Source organism: Halichondria panicea, chromosome 1 (genome assembly GCF_963675165.1).
Source record: "Halichondria panicea chromosome 1, odHalPani1.1, whole genome shotgun sequence".
In the NCBI taxonomy this organism is placed as follows: domain Eukaryota; kingdom Metazoa; phylum Porifera; class Demospongiae; order Suberitida; family Halichondriidae; genus Halichondria; species Halichondria panicea.
The window spans coordinates 8912679-8928588 of record NC_087377.1 but is presented as its reverse complement, the minus strand read 5'-3'; the positions used below and the strand labels follow the sequence as shown (position 1 = coordinate 8928588).

The 15910-nt window shown below is 39.9% G+C and overlaps 2 protein-coding genes across 5 annotated transcripts in view; one reads left to right on the top strand and one right to left on the bottom strand.

Moving 5' to 3' along the window:
• Positions 1-15910, top strand: part of LOC135340597 (uncharacterized) — a 93996-nt gene that overhangs the window by 19310 nt on the left and 58776 nt on the right. The window lies entirely within an intron of this gene.
• Positions 5541-14010, bottom strand: LOC135341019 (uncharacterized). 4 transcript variants are annotated; one of them, XM_064537480.1, is made up of 13 exons: positions 12978-14010; positions 12650-12913; positions 11976-12248; positions 11840-11913; positions 11571-11769; positions 11220-11519; positions 11048-11164; positions 10905-10956; positions 10169-10328; positions 9866-9988; positions 7473-7554; positions 7317-7412; positions 5664-5802 (listed from the first exon to the last, which is right to left on the bottom strand). In XM_064537480.1, coding segments are annotated over exons 1-13 (2088 nt in total). In that variant the 5' UTR covers positions 13324-14010; the 3' UTR covers positions 5664-5800. The 4 variants fall into 4 exon arrangements, 3 of the variants coding, with proteins under 3 accessions (XP_064393559.1, XP_064393570.1, XP_064393550.1); XR_010396513.1 differs by having other exon boundaries at positions 5782-5802; positions 7317-7429; XM_064537500.1 differs by lacking the exon at positions 7317-7412 and having other exon boundaries at positions 5646-5802; positions 12978-13375.

The window sequence follows — 15910 nt, the reverse complement described above, 5'->3', positions numbered from 1 at the left end:
ACCGGAAGCCACGCCTTTAAATATTTGCATGATAGCAGGTAATTCTAATTAACGAACAATTTTCGTGGACTTAATTTTCGTGTAGAATTCTAACCCACGAAATCCGCGAAAATTAAGCCCCTCGATAATTTCACGCTATACAGTATAACTATGTACACACAATTACAAGAACTGTATACAGGGCAGATCGTTGAATATACAGTAGACTCTTGTTAATCTGGTCTCCCTCGGAGACAGTGCAGTTTAAGTTTGGGGGGGGAGGTTTACGCACGCCGGAAAATGAGCATTTTGGGGGGGAAAGTTCACCCCCCAGCCCCCCCCCCCCCACTAGATGAAACCCTGCCATCCAACCCAATACCGTATAGCTGGTAATTTCGTGGTGCAAAATATTCGTTGTTTTTTGTGGCGAAAATTAAGCCCCTTGATAATTCCGCGCTATACGGTATAGCTATGTACACATAATTACAAGAACCGTACAGGGCAGATTGTTGAATATACAGTAGACTCTTGTTAATCTGGTCACCCTTGGAGACAGTGCAGTTTAGCTGCAATAGCGTGGCTGCATTTCAGAAAATAGCCACGGCTAAAAAAACAGTCCTACCTCGAATAATATGAATAATTTTGCAGTTTTCTCTCTCTTGATTATTTATTCTCTCATATCCAAACCACACCCAAAACGTCATATCCGGCCATAATAAATGTATAAAATTAAAACCTAGTTTGGGGCAGACAGAACTGACCATTATACAGAATAGCGAGTGGCCGCATTTCAGGGTGAGTTTTGCAGTAATGATCAAGCTAGCAAACGAAATGACAATAATTATATTGAACTTCAGAGAGCCAGATTAGCGAAAGTCTACTGTACAACATAACAGTTCTAAGATAACACAATTATTATTATTATATTTAACAATTATACTTGTGCAACAGAATTTAGTCGAGAGGTCCGACACCGTGTGAAATCTTGTACACCCACTTTTGAAATCTCATGAAATCCCGAAATCTTAAATCTCTGAAATCCCACCTTTGACCTCATTTTCCGTAATCTCATTAGCTATGCCTTGACTAGATGGGCGTGGCCTACCTCCAAAAAGGGACGGGCACGCCCATATATCTATGCCTTGACTGCATCAGCTCACAGTGCAAGTGCTAGTGCATCCATGACCAAGGTGCATGACTAGTGCAAGTGGTGAATGACGGTAGACTCTGGTTAGTTAGATACATGCACTCAGGAACTTTTAATCTTCAACCCCAGTGATGCTCTGGGAAATATCTGAAATCTTCGTGAAATCTTGAAATCTTGTACGCTAAAAATTACAGTGTCGGACCCCTCGGAATTTAGTTAGATCGATAACAACAAATCCACAAAATTAATTTATATTATAGAGACACAATTCGTATAAGGCAGTTTCAAGTGAGTAAGGCACCCTATAAATCACAGCCAGCTAGCTGCGCTGCGACTGCATTGAGAATAGATGAATTATGTCTGAGCAGTTTAATAGACATGTTTCGATGCTGCTATGGGGATACAACACACGAACAGGGCTGGGACATAGATATATAAACACACGGCGGGCCTGGTGGAGTCCACTAGCTTAATACATCCACATAATTAACAAATGGGGACTTGTGAATTTGGGTGATTGCATATAGCCTAGATCTTTTCTATACCATGTTCTACTGAATAGATCTAAAAACTGGCTAACCTTTAGTAGATCCTGCTGCTGTTTGGGATCAGAACAGCATGCAGTCTACTGGCAGTCTGAGAGTCAAGTCACAAAGAAGAAGACTGCATTTGCGTGTGTGCGCGCACATGGCCAGGGAGGCTCTGGATCACATGATCAATTTTTCTGCAATGCAGTTGCAGCTGCTCTTCTATTTCTTTTGAGATCAAGTCCAAGTCCTTAGAAAATTCTTCAGATCGCGCTGTTCGTTGCACTTTGAGCTCCAAAGGAGAGCAGAAGTCTCAAGTCATCAGCACCAAAAGTAAGAGTGAACTACTGTAGACGTCTATTATAGCGGGAAATGTTTGCATACTTATTCGATTTAAAGCGATCCTCCAATGGCCAAATATGCGACACCCTCGATCTTTTCTGACCTCTAAAAGTAGCGTGTTGCTGTTGACATGTCGCGTCTTAAATAGAGGTCAAACCATAGCCTCGATTCCATGCCACAAGAAACAATGTAATTTAAGCGGCCTATAATCGAGGATAGCAGAGTTACCTCCAATTAGATGCGACCCTCTAAATATGCGACACCAGAACTTCAACATAATTGTTCAATCTCCAAAAGAAACGACCTCTGGCTTCATAATTATTTAAAGTGTCGCCTTAAATCGAATAAGTATGGTACAGTGAAAATTAAAACTGGCTCACGTACCGGTATTTTATACGTTTACATATGAAAACTTGTTGGTGGGTGGGTGTGGTTTCTTGGCATTGAAACGCGAATACCGTGTTCTAATTGCAGTGCCACTCTAATAGAAGCGCCAAATTCACAAAATAATTTTCCAATTGAACACTAAGTAAATTCTGGAATAATTTTTGCTGGCGCTTAGGTAAAGAAATTATAACGTGGCCTTTAATCGAGACTTTATATACAACTGATATGAAGCGTCATGGAAACAACTACTCAGTACTCTACGTTCTATTGCTAAGCGCCACTCTAATATAAGACCAAACTGGAATTATAGCTTGTTCTATTTGTGCGCCACTGGAAGATCATAAGTGGCGCTGTAATTAGAAGAAAGACGGTAATTATTATAACTGCGAACATTTCTTCTGAGGGCTCTCAATCCATTTAGTGAAAATTTCCAGCTATGCGGTATACATAGTTTGTGTTTTATGTGCACATAATTATACTCCAAAAAGGTCCAGTTGAAATTCAATGATTTTGACGCTGCTGTTTAGGTTTTATTTTGTGTAAAACTAGTCAGGAATCTCCTTAATCTTCTATAGGATAAATAATAATTATTATTAAGCAGCCCTGGTTTTGTCAGTCTTAGAGAATTCTTCAGACCCTGCTGTTTTTTGCATCAATATAGAGCTCTAAAGGGGAGCAGAACTCTCCATCAGGGTTTCATCTAAGATAAAATGTTTTGGAGGAAAGAGCTTTGCACGCGGTAGACATAGCGCGCCGCAAAATCGTGGGGGCCATGCCCACTTTGTTGACCACACCCCCATTATAAGCATTATAATAGTACAAAGATACCAGTATTACAGGTTACATGTACATAGTCGGATTAATAAATAATTATTTATTGTGAAACTAATTAGCTATGTGTACGTAGTATTAATTGATGGTTTCATTATTCCACAAAATGTTTAGGCCTACTAGATGAAATTCTGTCCACTAAAAGTAAGAATGAACTACTTAATTACGGTCATGCTCTGTATGATTGTACAATAAAGGGTCCTCGTTTTGCTTTTCAAAGTTGGTAGTATAGGTCCTAGCTAGATTAAACTCTTTCCGTTGATGAACCTCAGTGAACCCCTATTCAGTTACGAGATATGCTTGCTACAAAAAGTAAGAGCACTACACCCGTCAATAAATACCGTATAGCTAACGGGTATAATTATTTCGAGGGTATAAATGTTCGCAGTTTTATACCTACAAAATTAATATCACATGCATGAAGGCCGCTATTCCGCAAAAACCTTTCATAAACGGTTTTCTGCAAAATACCCTCAAAATAATCCCTCTATACGATATCTGAATGAGTTATAACCAGGGCATCAGCTGGAGAAACACTTGAGCAACTTACAGAGCTGGCTAAAATTAATGTTTACAAGCGTTCTACAAGCCTAGGGTTTGTCGCGCCAAGGTCACGGTAAACTAACTGCCAGCTAAGCAAATAAGATAGTTATTGTGGGAACACAGTACATTGAAAACCTATGTCAAAAAGATTTGAATCAATTGAAAGAGAGATCACGAGATGCGTGTCGTACCTCCTCTGGTACGAAGTGCTACAAAAACATTTACGATGTGTTAGAATTAGATACTATACTGATTAAGGCGATTCGCGATATCTTCTATTAGGGAATTTTCTTACCTTTAAAAGTAGCGTTGACTTATTTTTTTATATAGCGTCCTTAAATAGAGGTCAAAATATGACAATTTATAGGTAACTGGTGGTTATACTTTGACCTCCGTTTAGGCCGCTAGAAACGAAGTATTTTAAACGGCCTGAAATCGAGGCTGATAGAGTAACCTCGACCGACCTCCTAATTATATACAACTCTCTAAATATGCGACGCAAAGACTGCAACATAAATATTCGCCCTACAAAAGTGGCATTGTAATTATTTACACCATAAATTGAATAAATACAATAGTCCCATGTGCGCAGTACATGTCTTACCATGCACCATTGCCACTCACAAAGTCTTGCAATAGCGTAACTTCTTCAGATCAGCATGCCTCTACAGTTTTATAGTCAAGTTTATTCTCCTGTTATAGTTGTTATTTTGTAACACTCCTCTAGTCGTGAGACATGCTATACGATTATAATTATAGAAACATTGATGGTTGAGCACATTAATAGATTTAATCTACTCGCCTATAAAAAGATAGCGATAAATTTCAACGTAACAGACGGCATTCATACGTTTATTACGTCTGAATTGAAGCTAGTGCCTTACCTTATATATAGATAGGCATGATTATGTCCATGCAGGCTTCGCTGAGGATGAAAGCAGCAGCAATTGAATACACATCATTCAGTGGATCTGAAGCTGAAACAACGATGTTGACGTCTTTTAAATTTGCGAGACTGGCTTATTTTGTTCGTTGGTTATTTGAATTGTTATTGTCTATTTCACATACTTTTATGGTAGATCTAGCTCTATAGTTGTACAACATGGAATGTCATAATGTGTTAAAAACATCAGCATACTTTTCAATCGCACAATTGCGTAATTACGACGAGTCCGTTTATTACACACTCCGAACCACAGAAGCAAGTGAGAAGGACTGATTATTGTAGAGGAAGTTATGCAAAACTTTATGTAATGATCTTTACCAAAAATGGACATTGCTACCTATTATTCCCAGCTATTCTTTAGACACCTATATTATGCTAAAATTATTCCGAGCATAATTTATCAGGGAGGCCTATTACAGACGTTAGGCCACATCGCCAATATTTCCATCAGGACCCAATCTGGGAGAGTCCTAGTCAGGAATCAGCATTTCCTTTGTAAACGCATACCGATATCTACCATGCCACTAGCGACACCATGCACCACCCACCGACTGCTAAGGGCGACTTTTGACGCCCATGGTCCAGAGCCTCCATCAGCGATACCAATTCCTCAACATTTTCCTAGAAGATCCTCCAGGTCTTGCAAGAAAACCACTTGCCTCATTGAGACTTAACGCATCCAATGGGAGCTGGGGAGAGAAGGGAAGTGAAAGACATGAACTAACCTCGAGGACTGACTCACCGTATTCACCCATATCTATATTCTATAGTTAACTTAGGTAATGATGATTATGTGATTTGTGCAGTATAGCTCCTCTTGTTGTATAAAGATAAATTGATTCTTACAGCGACAAACATAATGAATAATGTATGATTAAAGGATTTATAGTGTAAGCTAACTACACTATGAGGTTAAAATGAGCACCTGTTGCTATAACTACACAACTGTATTATATAAAATTCGGTTAGTTTTTCGTTCCATTCCTCACAACTTTAGGAGCCATCCCTTTCGGCAATGCATTGAACACCTCTGAATAAAGTTCCTGAGGAAGCTGGCTGGAGTTAGGTTTAGTTGCTTCTTCAACACGCTTACATGTACTCTAAATGTGTATGCATGTAGGTATAATAATGTATAACCTACACTATGAGGTTTGAGCAACAAACAACTGCATGTATAGAGTACACCATATAATATAGGATTTATTTTAATGTCTATTTGCAACTGGCGCCTCATTTAGAGTGACAGCCATGTTGAAACTGCAGGACAAATAACTTAATTTGGCGCCCAATTAGAATCAAACGGTTCATGAGAAATTGGCGCTAATATTAGACTTTACAGTACCACACTAGCTTAGACAAACTTTCCGACCTCTAAAAGTAGCGTTGACGATTATTTTTTAGTGTCCCGTCATAAATGGAGGTAAAGGTAGTAACACCCTAGCCTCAATTCTAGCACTGGAAAATAGATAAGCGCTGAAATCGAGGCAAGTACATGCATGTAGACTAAGTAGAACTACCTCCACAATTAAAATTAATAATTATGCCACTATATCTATATAATGTACTGACTAGTGTGAACTGGGTTGTATACTGTACAAGGTATACATGTGAATGGCATGCAGTACACATTGTATGGTTGACCTATGATTAACAATTTCACAATTCATATGCATATTATTGGGGCGAGCGAAGCAAGTCCCTTAGTTAGTGTCCACGGTATGTATGTATGTATATGTCACGGACTGGCATTGCTTTTGGGATCCGTGATCCTTTACCAATTTCTACGTGATGTAGATCTATCTTAGTATGATAAAGAATAAAAGAATAAAGATATGAATAGCGACAAAACAAGAAAAATTAAAGGAAGGAGCGGGAGTGACGTACAGGTAAGATAGTCAGAAACAGCTAAAAAGAGGGAAAGGAGGCTTGCTAGACCCAGAGAAAGATACAGGGCACACAGGAGCAGCAGGAAGTGAAGGTAACTAACTGAAAGGGTTCTGGTGTTTGACTATTAAACATAAACATTTTATGTAGAAAATGCACAAGCCAGCAGAAAGTGGCCAAACATTATTAAATGTTCATTACACCATAGATTGAAGAGTTAGAGGGATAGGAAACGGAGTGGTGCACGTGATGATTTTACATTGAATCTGCAGTGGAGCCTCGAAAATTATCCGCGCTACGCCCTATGAACGAGGCTATTAAGCACATTTTTGCCGGGTAACTCCCAAAGCTGTGTTTCCTCGAGACATCATCTCTTTCAGCAATTTATAACACGCCTAGTCCATGAGCCACGTGTAGTACTTGCTAATGTCTGACCACACCCAGTAAAAAGAGACTTTCCAATAAAGTTATATGTTCCCAAGGCTATTTTAGAGCTATTGGAACATATAACGTGTAAGCGTGCTGGTTATGACTACTACAATAGGTATAGACCTTGAAATATAAGTGAGTTGCACGGACTAAGCACAGTTACTTGTAGTTTATTATGCACTGAGTGTAGAAATAGATATTGTTATGATGGCCTTGATTAAACCGCAGCGTAGCGCGGATGTTACTCGAGATACAAACCGTTTCCTATCCCTCTAACTCTTCAATCTATGATTACACTTACAGAGACTGCAGAGGCCAAGTGCACAGGCATGCTTGGAACAACACAGGCAGAGGCATACAGACGTGAATCCAGATATGCCTCTATTCGAACAATCTACTGTTCAATCCAAGATGCTGAGGAGATGGGCAATATGGATACACAGGCCATGTCACCAACCTGCCACAAGATGTGGTGTCCTTTGTACAATCTCTTCCAGCAGAGTTGGATGCGTCGCTTGCCCCATGGCGCTTGCGTCACCCTAGATAGGCACATATATTACTATTAAAGTGGGTGTTTATCAAGTTAACGCATCCTACAGTGGTCTACATAATATGGTGTCAACAAGTAAACACTAAAGTGTGCTAGATCATAATTATGAGTTGATGATTCAATTCATGGTCCGATACGCTAACTTTCACTATTTATACAGAGAAATCATTGCTGTATACTGGCCAAAAAGCATGACCACTTTCTTCTAAAATGAAAACGAGAGGCTATAGTTATGACAACTGCAATTCACAATGGGCACCACTAAGGAAACACTTGAAGGCAGGTCTTATCATGTATCTCTTAATCTACTGTACACACAACATTAGGGGTGATAAGAGGATAATATAACTCTCTGACAACCAAGTACCTCTAGAAGTACGGCAAGCCAAGTGAGCAATAATCTGACTGAAATACTTACTATTCATAAACACTACCTCCAACTATGGTAATAGATGCACACATGCACTAGAATGGAATTTATACAATTGGCAGCTAGGTGAGAAAGCACATAATTATGACAATGTATTAAGGTTGGAGCAATTCACTCAATGGTAACTGTATATGTAAGGTGTGTGCACACGAGATCAACTTTTATGCATGAGATAATTCTTATCAGAGCAACTTTGCATGAGGTCAACTGTCAGTAGATCAACTGTCATAGAATCAACTTCATAATTATGATCAACTGATGCTTGATGGTTAGTAAAATAAATAATTATAGTCATGCCTCCTGTGGATGTTGAAACGGTCAAACAATGTCTGGATTCTTCTCTTTTGCTGTCCATTAAAATGCTATCCCTCAACATTATATATGATTGTTGGTTCTGGGATGATGTGATTGAAATAATCCCAGTGATCCAGGTTGTACTAAGTGCATGACATAGTTCACTAGCTTCAATGTTCGGAGCATTCACGGCAAGCCAGGCTATTAACAAATGTCAGTGGAAAAAATGCCACAGCAGATGCTCTTATTTTCGTGCAGATCAGTATAAATCTACCCCTCAAATTTAACGTTCTTTCCTCTAGACTCTAGAGCTCCTCTGAATGCTTGATGAATTGAGCCATTGTGAATGAATGCATGTGCATTGTGCTAAATATTCAATACCTGTCAACCTTTGGCATGGACGCACATGCATGCACGATAGTAATTAGCTAAAAATAGATCTATTGACAGTTGACCTCATGTAAAGTTGATCTGGTAAGTTGTGCATGGGAGTTGATCTCGTATAAGGCAATCCCATGTGTACATGTATCTCAATTGACAGATAACAGCTGTATATTCAATATTAAAAGTGAAAGTGATTTAGTTGAACTGTTTGTGATAACTGAATCCCCTCAAGAACACATACACAAACATTTACAGTAGAACCTCGATTATCCGGACACCTTGGTTCCAGAAGCAGGCCGGATAAGTGAATATGCCGGATAATCGAATAGATAAACCACACCTTGATCCACCGACTTTATTGATAAACAGCAGTGCCGCATGGTGGTATGCGCATGCGCAGAAGATAAGCTGGCATGTCTCCATGGTAACAGCTGCACCGCGCATGCGCATTTGCGAGCATTTAAGGGTCACGCCCATTTTCTAATCTGATAAAAAGAAAACTGCCAAGCCGGATAATCGAGGTTCCGGATAATGGAGGACCGAATAATCGAGGTTCTACTGTACTACCAAAGATCAGGGATTACTTTGAACAATTGCTATTACTGACACAGCACTCACAAGCACTTGAACTCAAACTTTACTCTAACTGATACCTGTACAAACACACACTCAAATGCTTTCCTCAGGCATTCAAGGTACATATACCGTACCGTTTAATTAAAGCATTGTAAAAATGCTTTAACACTATACGCACATTAATTTTAATTGCAAAACTGTTCTTTTGCAGCAAGAAGTTTGAGAGCATGCTAGGTGAACTAGCTAGCTGATCTACTAGGATTAGCGTAGTTACCACAAATAAGGACTACTGCTGGAATATTGTTACGGTTAGGTAAGACAAGTAAAACAGTCTGTGACTTTTGTTTAGACTTATAACCAACTCTTTAGCATCATAGCTTCTGGAGGCTAATTATGCTGTCGAGCTGTACATTTCTCTGAAACGTTGCAACTAGATAGGGTGTGGCTACGTTGTATTTCCACATGCAAAAAACGGTGTGGTAAACAGTACGGTAGCGAAATATTGCTGAAACGGTATGTATCACGCATGCATGTACTACGGGAACTTTTATTGACCCGCTACGTACACTACACAAAATAGTAACTGCATATACTAGACAAGACCTCCTCCACTCACCCCCTCGCTGGCTGGAGGAACCACATCCGACCCTCCCTTCTTTTTAGAGGACCTCTTGGGCTTGTCCACCACGGCACACATAACTCCAGAGGCAGCGGTCTCGTGCTCAATCGTGCAGGGGTCCTGGGTGGGGATTGGGGGTGTATACTAAATAGCAGTAGGGAGTAATAACCAAAGCAGTAGGTTCACAAAGCGACACTAGTTGTAAGAAGGTACATGTACAAGGTAGTTAACTTGCACCCTACATTACGAAAACCTTGGAGTATCTACACGTGTATGATACAACAAGTACTTTACACATACCTGATACACAGCTTCTGATGGAGTTGGGTTTGGTTTTGTGTTTTTCTTGCCGTTTTTATCGACAATGGCGTACTGGTCCTCAGTGCCCGGGGCTGCCTGGTGCTCAATGAATTTGGGGTCAGCGTACAAGGAGTCAGGTGGTGGAGGGGGTAAGCTAAGTCTGAATGAGAAAATTGCCATGGTATTAGAAATGAGTGTATACGTATCATGCATCTTTGTACATGTGTATACAATTGGGTTATTTCCAATCAGTTTAAAAAAGCATAATAAATGAAAGTACCGCGGGCGCTGATGCCGCGGTGGAAAGCTAGCTGCAATAATGTTAATGCTTTTGCTATTGCATGCAGGGCAGGAATGGTACAAGATAGTGGGAAACGATCAATCCTGATCGTTGCTGAGAAGATTACAATTAATGGCTGTTGCATTCAGTGGAGCTTTGCAGCTCTTTCACAGCTATACCAATAGGTAGCGTTCTAGTGCAGAGCTAACATTTAGTTGAATAGTTAAGCTATATCAACAGATTTTGCTACACACGAGTCTGAAGAGACTGCAATGCCCTTCAAAGTAAGCAAAACTAGCCATAATTCGAGAACAAGCATTATTTTTGCAAATCCACATTTATTACTAGAAGCTCTTACTTGCACTTCATTTATCACTGAGCAGCTGTAATAGTCTACACAGCCAGACACACAGACACACACACACACTACAATGCACAATTACAGCTTTCACTTACGTAAGTTCGTGCTTCTCTGCGTTTTCGGATTTGAACGATCTCACTGACCAATCTTGCGAATGCATGCAGGAAGGTTATATTTATGAACTTGGGTAAATTGGTTGATGCTGGTTACAAAAAATTCTGAGCACTATATTCGTTACCTTTAGATCTGTTTTTGTACTTATAAGCAACAAAGCCTCCAGCTAGGCTAAGAACAGCAACCACTAGCAGGACTGCACTCACTACCACAACCACGGTTACACAAACTGTGCCACATGCTGAGGAGAGATACAGATTTAATAAACATACATTTTCTAGAAGGTATAGTTATACCTGGAACAGTGAAGGATCCAGTCACCGGCAGACCAATAGTGATGGTAGAGTCATTCCTGAGTATCACCCTTATGTCGTAAATGTAGAGTGTTCCAGGGGTCAGACCATCAAACATCACCGTGTACTGTTGAGATGATGTGGGGTAGTTTGCCAACACAGCACTAGCATGAGGGGGATCAATAGTTGCGAGTATGGACAGAGAGTCAAGACTCATAGGGGGAGAGGGAGATACACTGACCACTATTGAGACAGAACTATCACCAACAGATAGCTGTGGATTGACAAGCAGTTGCACCGGAACTGTAGAGATAAACAAAATGGATAAATTAGGCACACAAAGCTTTCTCTCACCTCTGACAGTGTCATCTGTACGATTCATGCACTTGTTGTTGATAAACACCACACAGACAGTGTACCTGTCACCAGACTGAGCTCCTGGTACTAACTGGGTCATCGATGAACCAGTTGCACTAAACTGAGGGTTACACACACCCTCCCCGATCTTACTGAAACCAAACAATCTCAATGGAACTGCCTCTAAAGAGATATCCTACATGTATATATATATATATATACAAGAATGATTCTTGATGAAATATTAAACAACCTGTTACATGTACCTGCCAGTTGATGTTAATCACCACATTATCTGACTGGAGAGTGAAAAAGACTGATACTACAGGAGCAGCAAAATCTGTAATTTATGGACACATGTAGGATTGAGTTAAAACCTTTTAGAGGCACAAAACTATGTACCTGGGTGCTCAAATATCACATTCTGTAAACTGGTGCCCACAGTGAGACGACCAGATGGTGTATTGGGCGTCACCGTTAGAGTTTGACTTTGACAGAAAGGGAAGTTGTGTAGATTTGACACCAGGACTGAAGTGCTAGAACCGACCGTAGTATCTTCTCCTTCAGTCCAGGAGATGATATAGCCAGAGTTGCAGCCATCTGAAGCAGTGTTTGCCAGCTGTGTCCAAGACAAAGTAGTTGTGCTGGCTTTCACATTTGTAACCGCTTCCAAACCTGCACAAGAAAACTACTTATCTCAACAGCCACTACCGTACACCGTATTCCGATAATATTTGTGAATGACAGTGTACAAGCCTGGTTGCGTCTAACTATGGCGAATTGTTTGCACACGCTTTTCCTTTTTTTCGTTTGCGACCTATGCAATTATGTGGAAACCTCTCCATTCGCAATCTATTCAAAACCAGGTATAATTATGGTAGTAGCAGAAACCTGATTCTCAGAACGGGGTTCACATAAATCCTCAAACAACACTTAATACTGTCTCCTATAGCATTATTGTTTTGCAGATACGTATATATGTATTATATGTATCTACTTGTTGTATCTACTCGCTATAATTTTGGGCGATGAATAGTCCCTAGGATGCTAGGCTTCTAAATCACTCATATACTTACTTATCATTTGTGGTGTACTTCTTCCCCCTTGTACGCCTGAGGGAGCTTGAACAAAGCCGACAATAAAGTAGCGGTTCCTACACAGGTCCAGACCAGTCACACTAATGGAAGGAGAAAAGCTGCTTATGATAGTGGGTGAGTCGCTGCTGCCTATCTCAGTGATCACCACAAAGTACAGTGAAATACAGCAACTGTCTCCGCCTGTTAAATTCACTGTCACAGCTGTCAAAGAGTCCTGGCTCACAGACACAGCCTGAGTAGGATCTGCAGGGTGGTACAAATACAGAGTCAGCCAAGCATGTCTGATTATCAGCCAACTCATACCTACCTGGAATCAAAAGCATAGAGTTCACAGCAGCATTGGCTCCACTTCTACAGACAACAGTTAATCCACTAAGAGATGGTTGGGCACTGAAAGACAGTGATGAGTCAACATTCACTACAGTGCTACCAACATCAATAGTTGTGACTATATTGGTGATAGTCACATTCAGTTCTCCACAAGAGGAAGATTCACCAATGCTGTCATTGTTAATAGTTTGAAAAGAGATCCCATTGTGGGGACACTGTCCATTAAAAGCCGTCCCATCCCAAATGATTGGTGTTACAGTTGAACAGCTGATAGTTGCAGGACCGGGACAGTACAGTACCAGTTGCTGAGCTAAAGAGTGCATGGATAAATACTCATGTGGATGCTACTTAAGTACTAAACTACATCTAAACTACACAGTAGAGCGTTTTGAAAGTATTAAATTTAGCAAGAAGGATATATGCACTGAGAGCTCAATGTTCAAATAAGAACTTTTACCTGACGTCCAGCTTAAGAGCGCTACTAAAAATAAAACAAATCTTGTGTCCATTATTTAGTCACAACTCTGGTCACAGCTTCACAGCTAGCTAGCTAGCTTGAAATGAAGTCAATATCTAATAAGTAATTTATTTTAATAAATTAAGGGCATCTCCCTATGTACGTGTAGGGTTGTATACACACATCACTGCCACATCATAATAATAGCTACTACTCTCAATTGTGGAGTCCTAAGACATTGTAAGTGTAGGTTTTAGAATGGAAAGTGACCAAGTATATTCTGAATAACTGTCTCACATACTAAGCCGATGTGTTTCAGTCTTGTTTTATAATCAAGTGAGTGAACAATAAGAAGCAACATATTTTTCTCATCTACAAGCATAGATATTCGAGAAGAGGGATGGGAAACGGATCATGTGCACCCATAATACCAGTACCGTTATCCAGAGGTTACAACAAATAATCTCTACTTGCAAAACTCTAGCTACTATAGCTAGCAACAAAATCCCTGAGTTGTATACTCTATGATAAAAGCGTCATAATTATTATGGCAGCTTACCTCTCTATAGCTGTCTAGCGTACAGGCATAAATAAGAGTTCCTACCCCTGCACTCCTAGTAGGAAAACCAAGAACAAAACTTATACCACACTTTAATATACTAATTGGTAGAAAAATATCATACAGCCCCAGGCATGCTCTCATTGGTCAACGGCTGTAGGATAGATAGAAAAATATTATACAGCCCCAAAATATCCTTAGCGTTAAAGGAATTCATTCATTAAAATAAAGTGCTAACTGTTCTGAGAGCTAATTCGTGTGGTCTAACGATAAAGCATTTAAAGGAATCACTATTGTACACGAATCTCCTCTGAGAGAACTTTCTCTCAGAGAAAATAAGGAAGTAGACAGTAGTTGGACAGAACTTTTCAACGCTCTTTGTATACTTGTTTCGAAAATGAACTTGTATTCGCTCAAACAGCTAATTTTTGTGTCCACACACACACACAAACCAATCGCTCTACCCCTGCTGCGCACGCACGGGGTAATAATGTTCACTACATTTATGGCTCATATTGCACGGTACTGACGCACAATGCATGGTGTCAATACATTACGCGTTGTATTTCCGCATTCCCTTTGATCTGCCCATAAAGGTACAAACTCAATCATGTACTCACTGCATATTGGTAAAGGTCAGTATAGTGTTTAGAAAATACTGCACTTTACGCACTATGCACATCATTTGAAAGGTCTCTTTCTATAATTATGGCAAGACTTGGGTAATGTTGATCCACAAGGGAAGATAGGCATATTATATTTTCTCCTGTATACAAATATACACAAATGAAGACAGACATGCCTTCACACGGCACCTCCATAGGAGGCTTGCCCATCACGACTACAAACATGGGAAGCCAACAAACAGACAAGTAATTTATATTACCTGGCGTTGTAACGCAATTAAACATTGCTACAGACTACAGTAACTATATAATTATAGCCTCATACAGGGGTACGTTAAACGTCCTATATATATTTAAGGGGTCTACAGGAATAAAATGCGACCTGGTTCCTATGACATACCTACGTGTGCTATGAAATGACAAAATAGTAAAAAGTAAAAACTGCAGGCCACCGATAAGCTTATGTTAAGAACCATCACTTTCAAAAGAGCTGACACCATGGCCGGGTGAGGGCCCCCTAACTCTACAATCTGTGCTAAGCACATACCCTCCTCTAAAGGAAGCGGATGAGATATAGAGCAGATCTTATGATGTTATACAATACAATTCATGCAGATCGTCAAAGAGTGTGAAGGAGCTACTATATATATAAGTATACGAAAATATGGGAGAGAAAATATGCCCTAAAATCATAAAAGTGGCCAGTATGACTCCAACAAACACTTGCAAGCTGAGTTGCCCAGATATGATGCAAGCTACGCTATATAGGTGAGAATTAATGTACTAAATTGGTCTTTATTATTTTATCCACGTAATTATTATTCTTATAAGCTGAGAACAATAGTATGCTGGCAATCTGGTGCCTATACTACATGCTTTGTGATGTACACTACAAAGCCATGGCAATCACGAGATAATAAATAACCTGGCAAGATACGACAAATTGTCAGTCACATATACTGTACATTCTACAAGACTAGAATTGATACAAGAGATGGTCATCCTTGCATTGATTTATGAACTACCAGATACCGTAATTGACGTAGAGTAAGTAACCTATCTTCGCCAGGCACCTATAATCGGCGGCTATTGCACGAAGCACAAGACGATTTTCTACAAAACTAACTGCATGGACTTACAGACGGGTATGAGAGAAATAGCTCCCAAAAAGTTGGAAAGAATAACTTGCTTGCAGACGGAATGGTGGTCACGCGAAGTGAGCTGCCGAATAGTTCAATTGTCGTCAGACAGACATCTATCTTCGTCTT

Bases quoted from the DNA above. Each gene is read 5' to 3' on its own strand.
- LOC135341019 (XM_064537480.1), bottom strand. From the start codon at position 13,323: ATGCACTCTTTAGCTCAGCAACTGGTACTGTACTGTCCCGGTCCTGCA. The intron at 12,914-12,977 runs GTAGGTATGAGT...ACCACCCTGCAG, and splicing joins CTCTATGCTTTTGATTCCAG to ATCCTACTCAGGCTGTGTCT. The intron at 9,989-10,168 runs GTATGTGTAAAG...ATCCCCACCCAG, and splicing joins CATCAGAAGCTGTGTATCAG to GACCCCTGCACGATTGAGCA.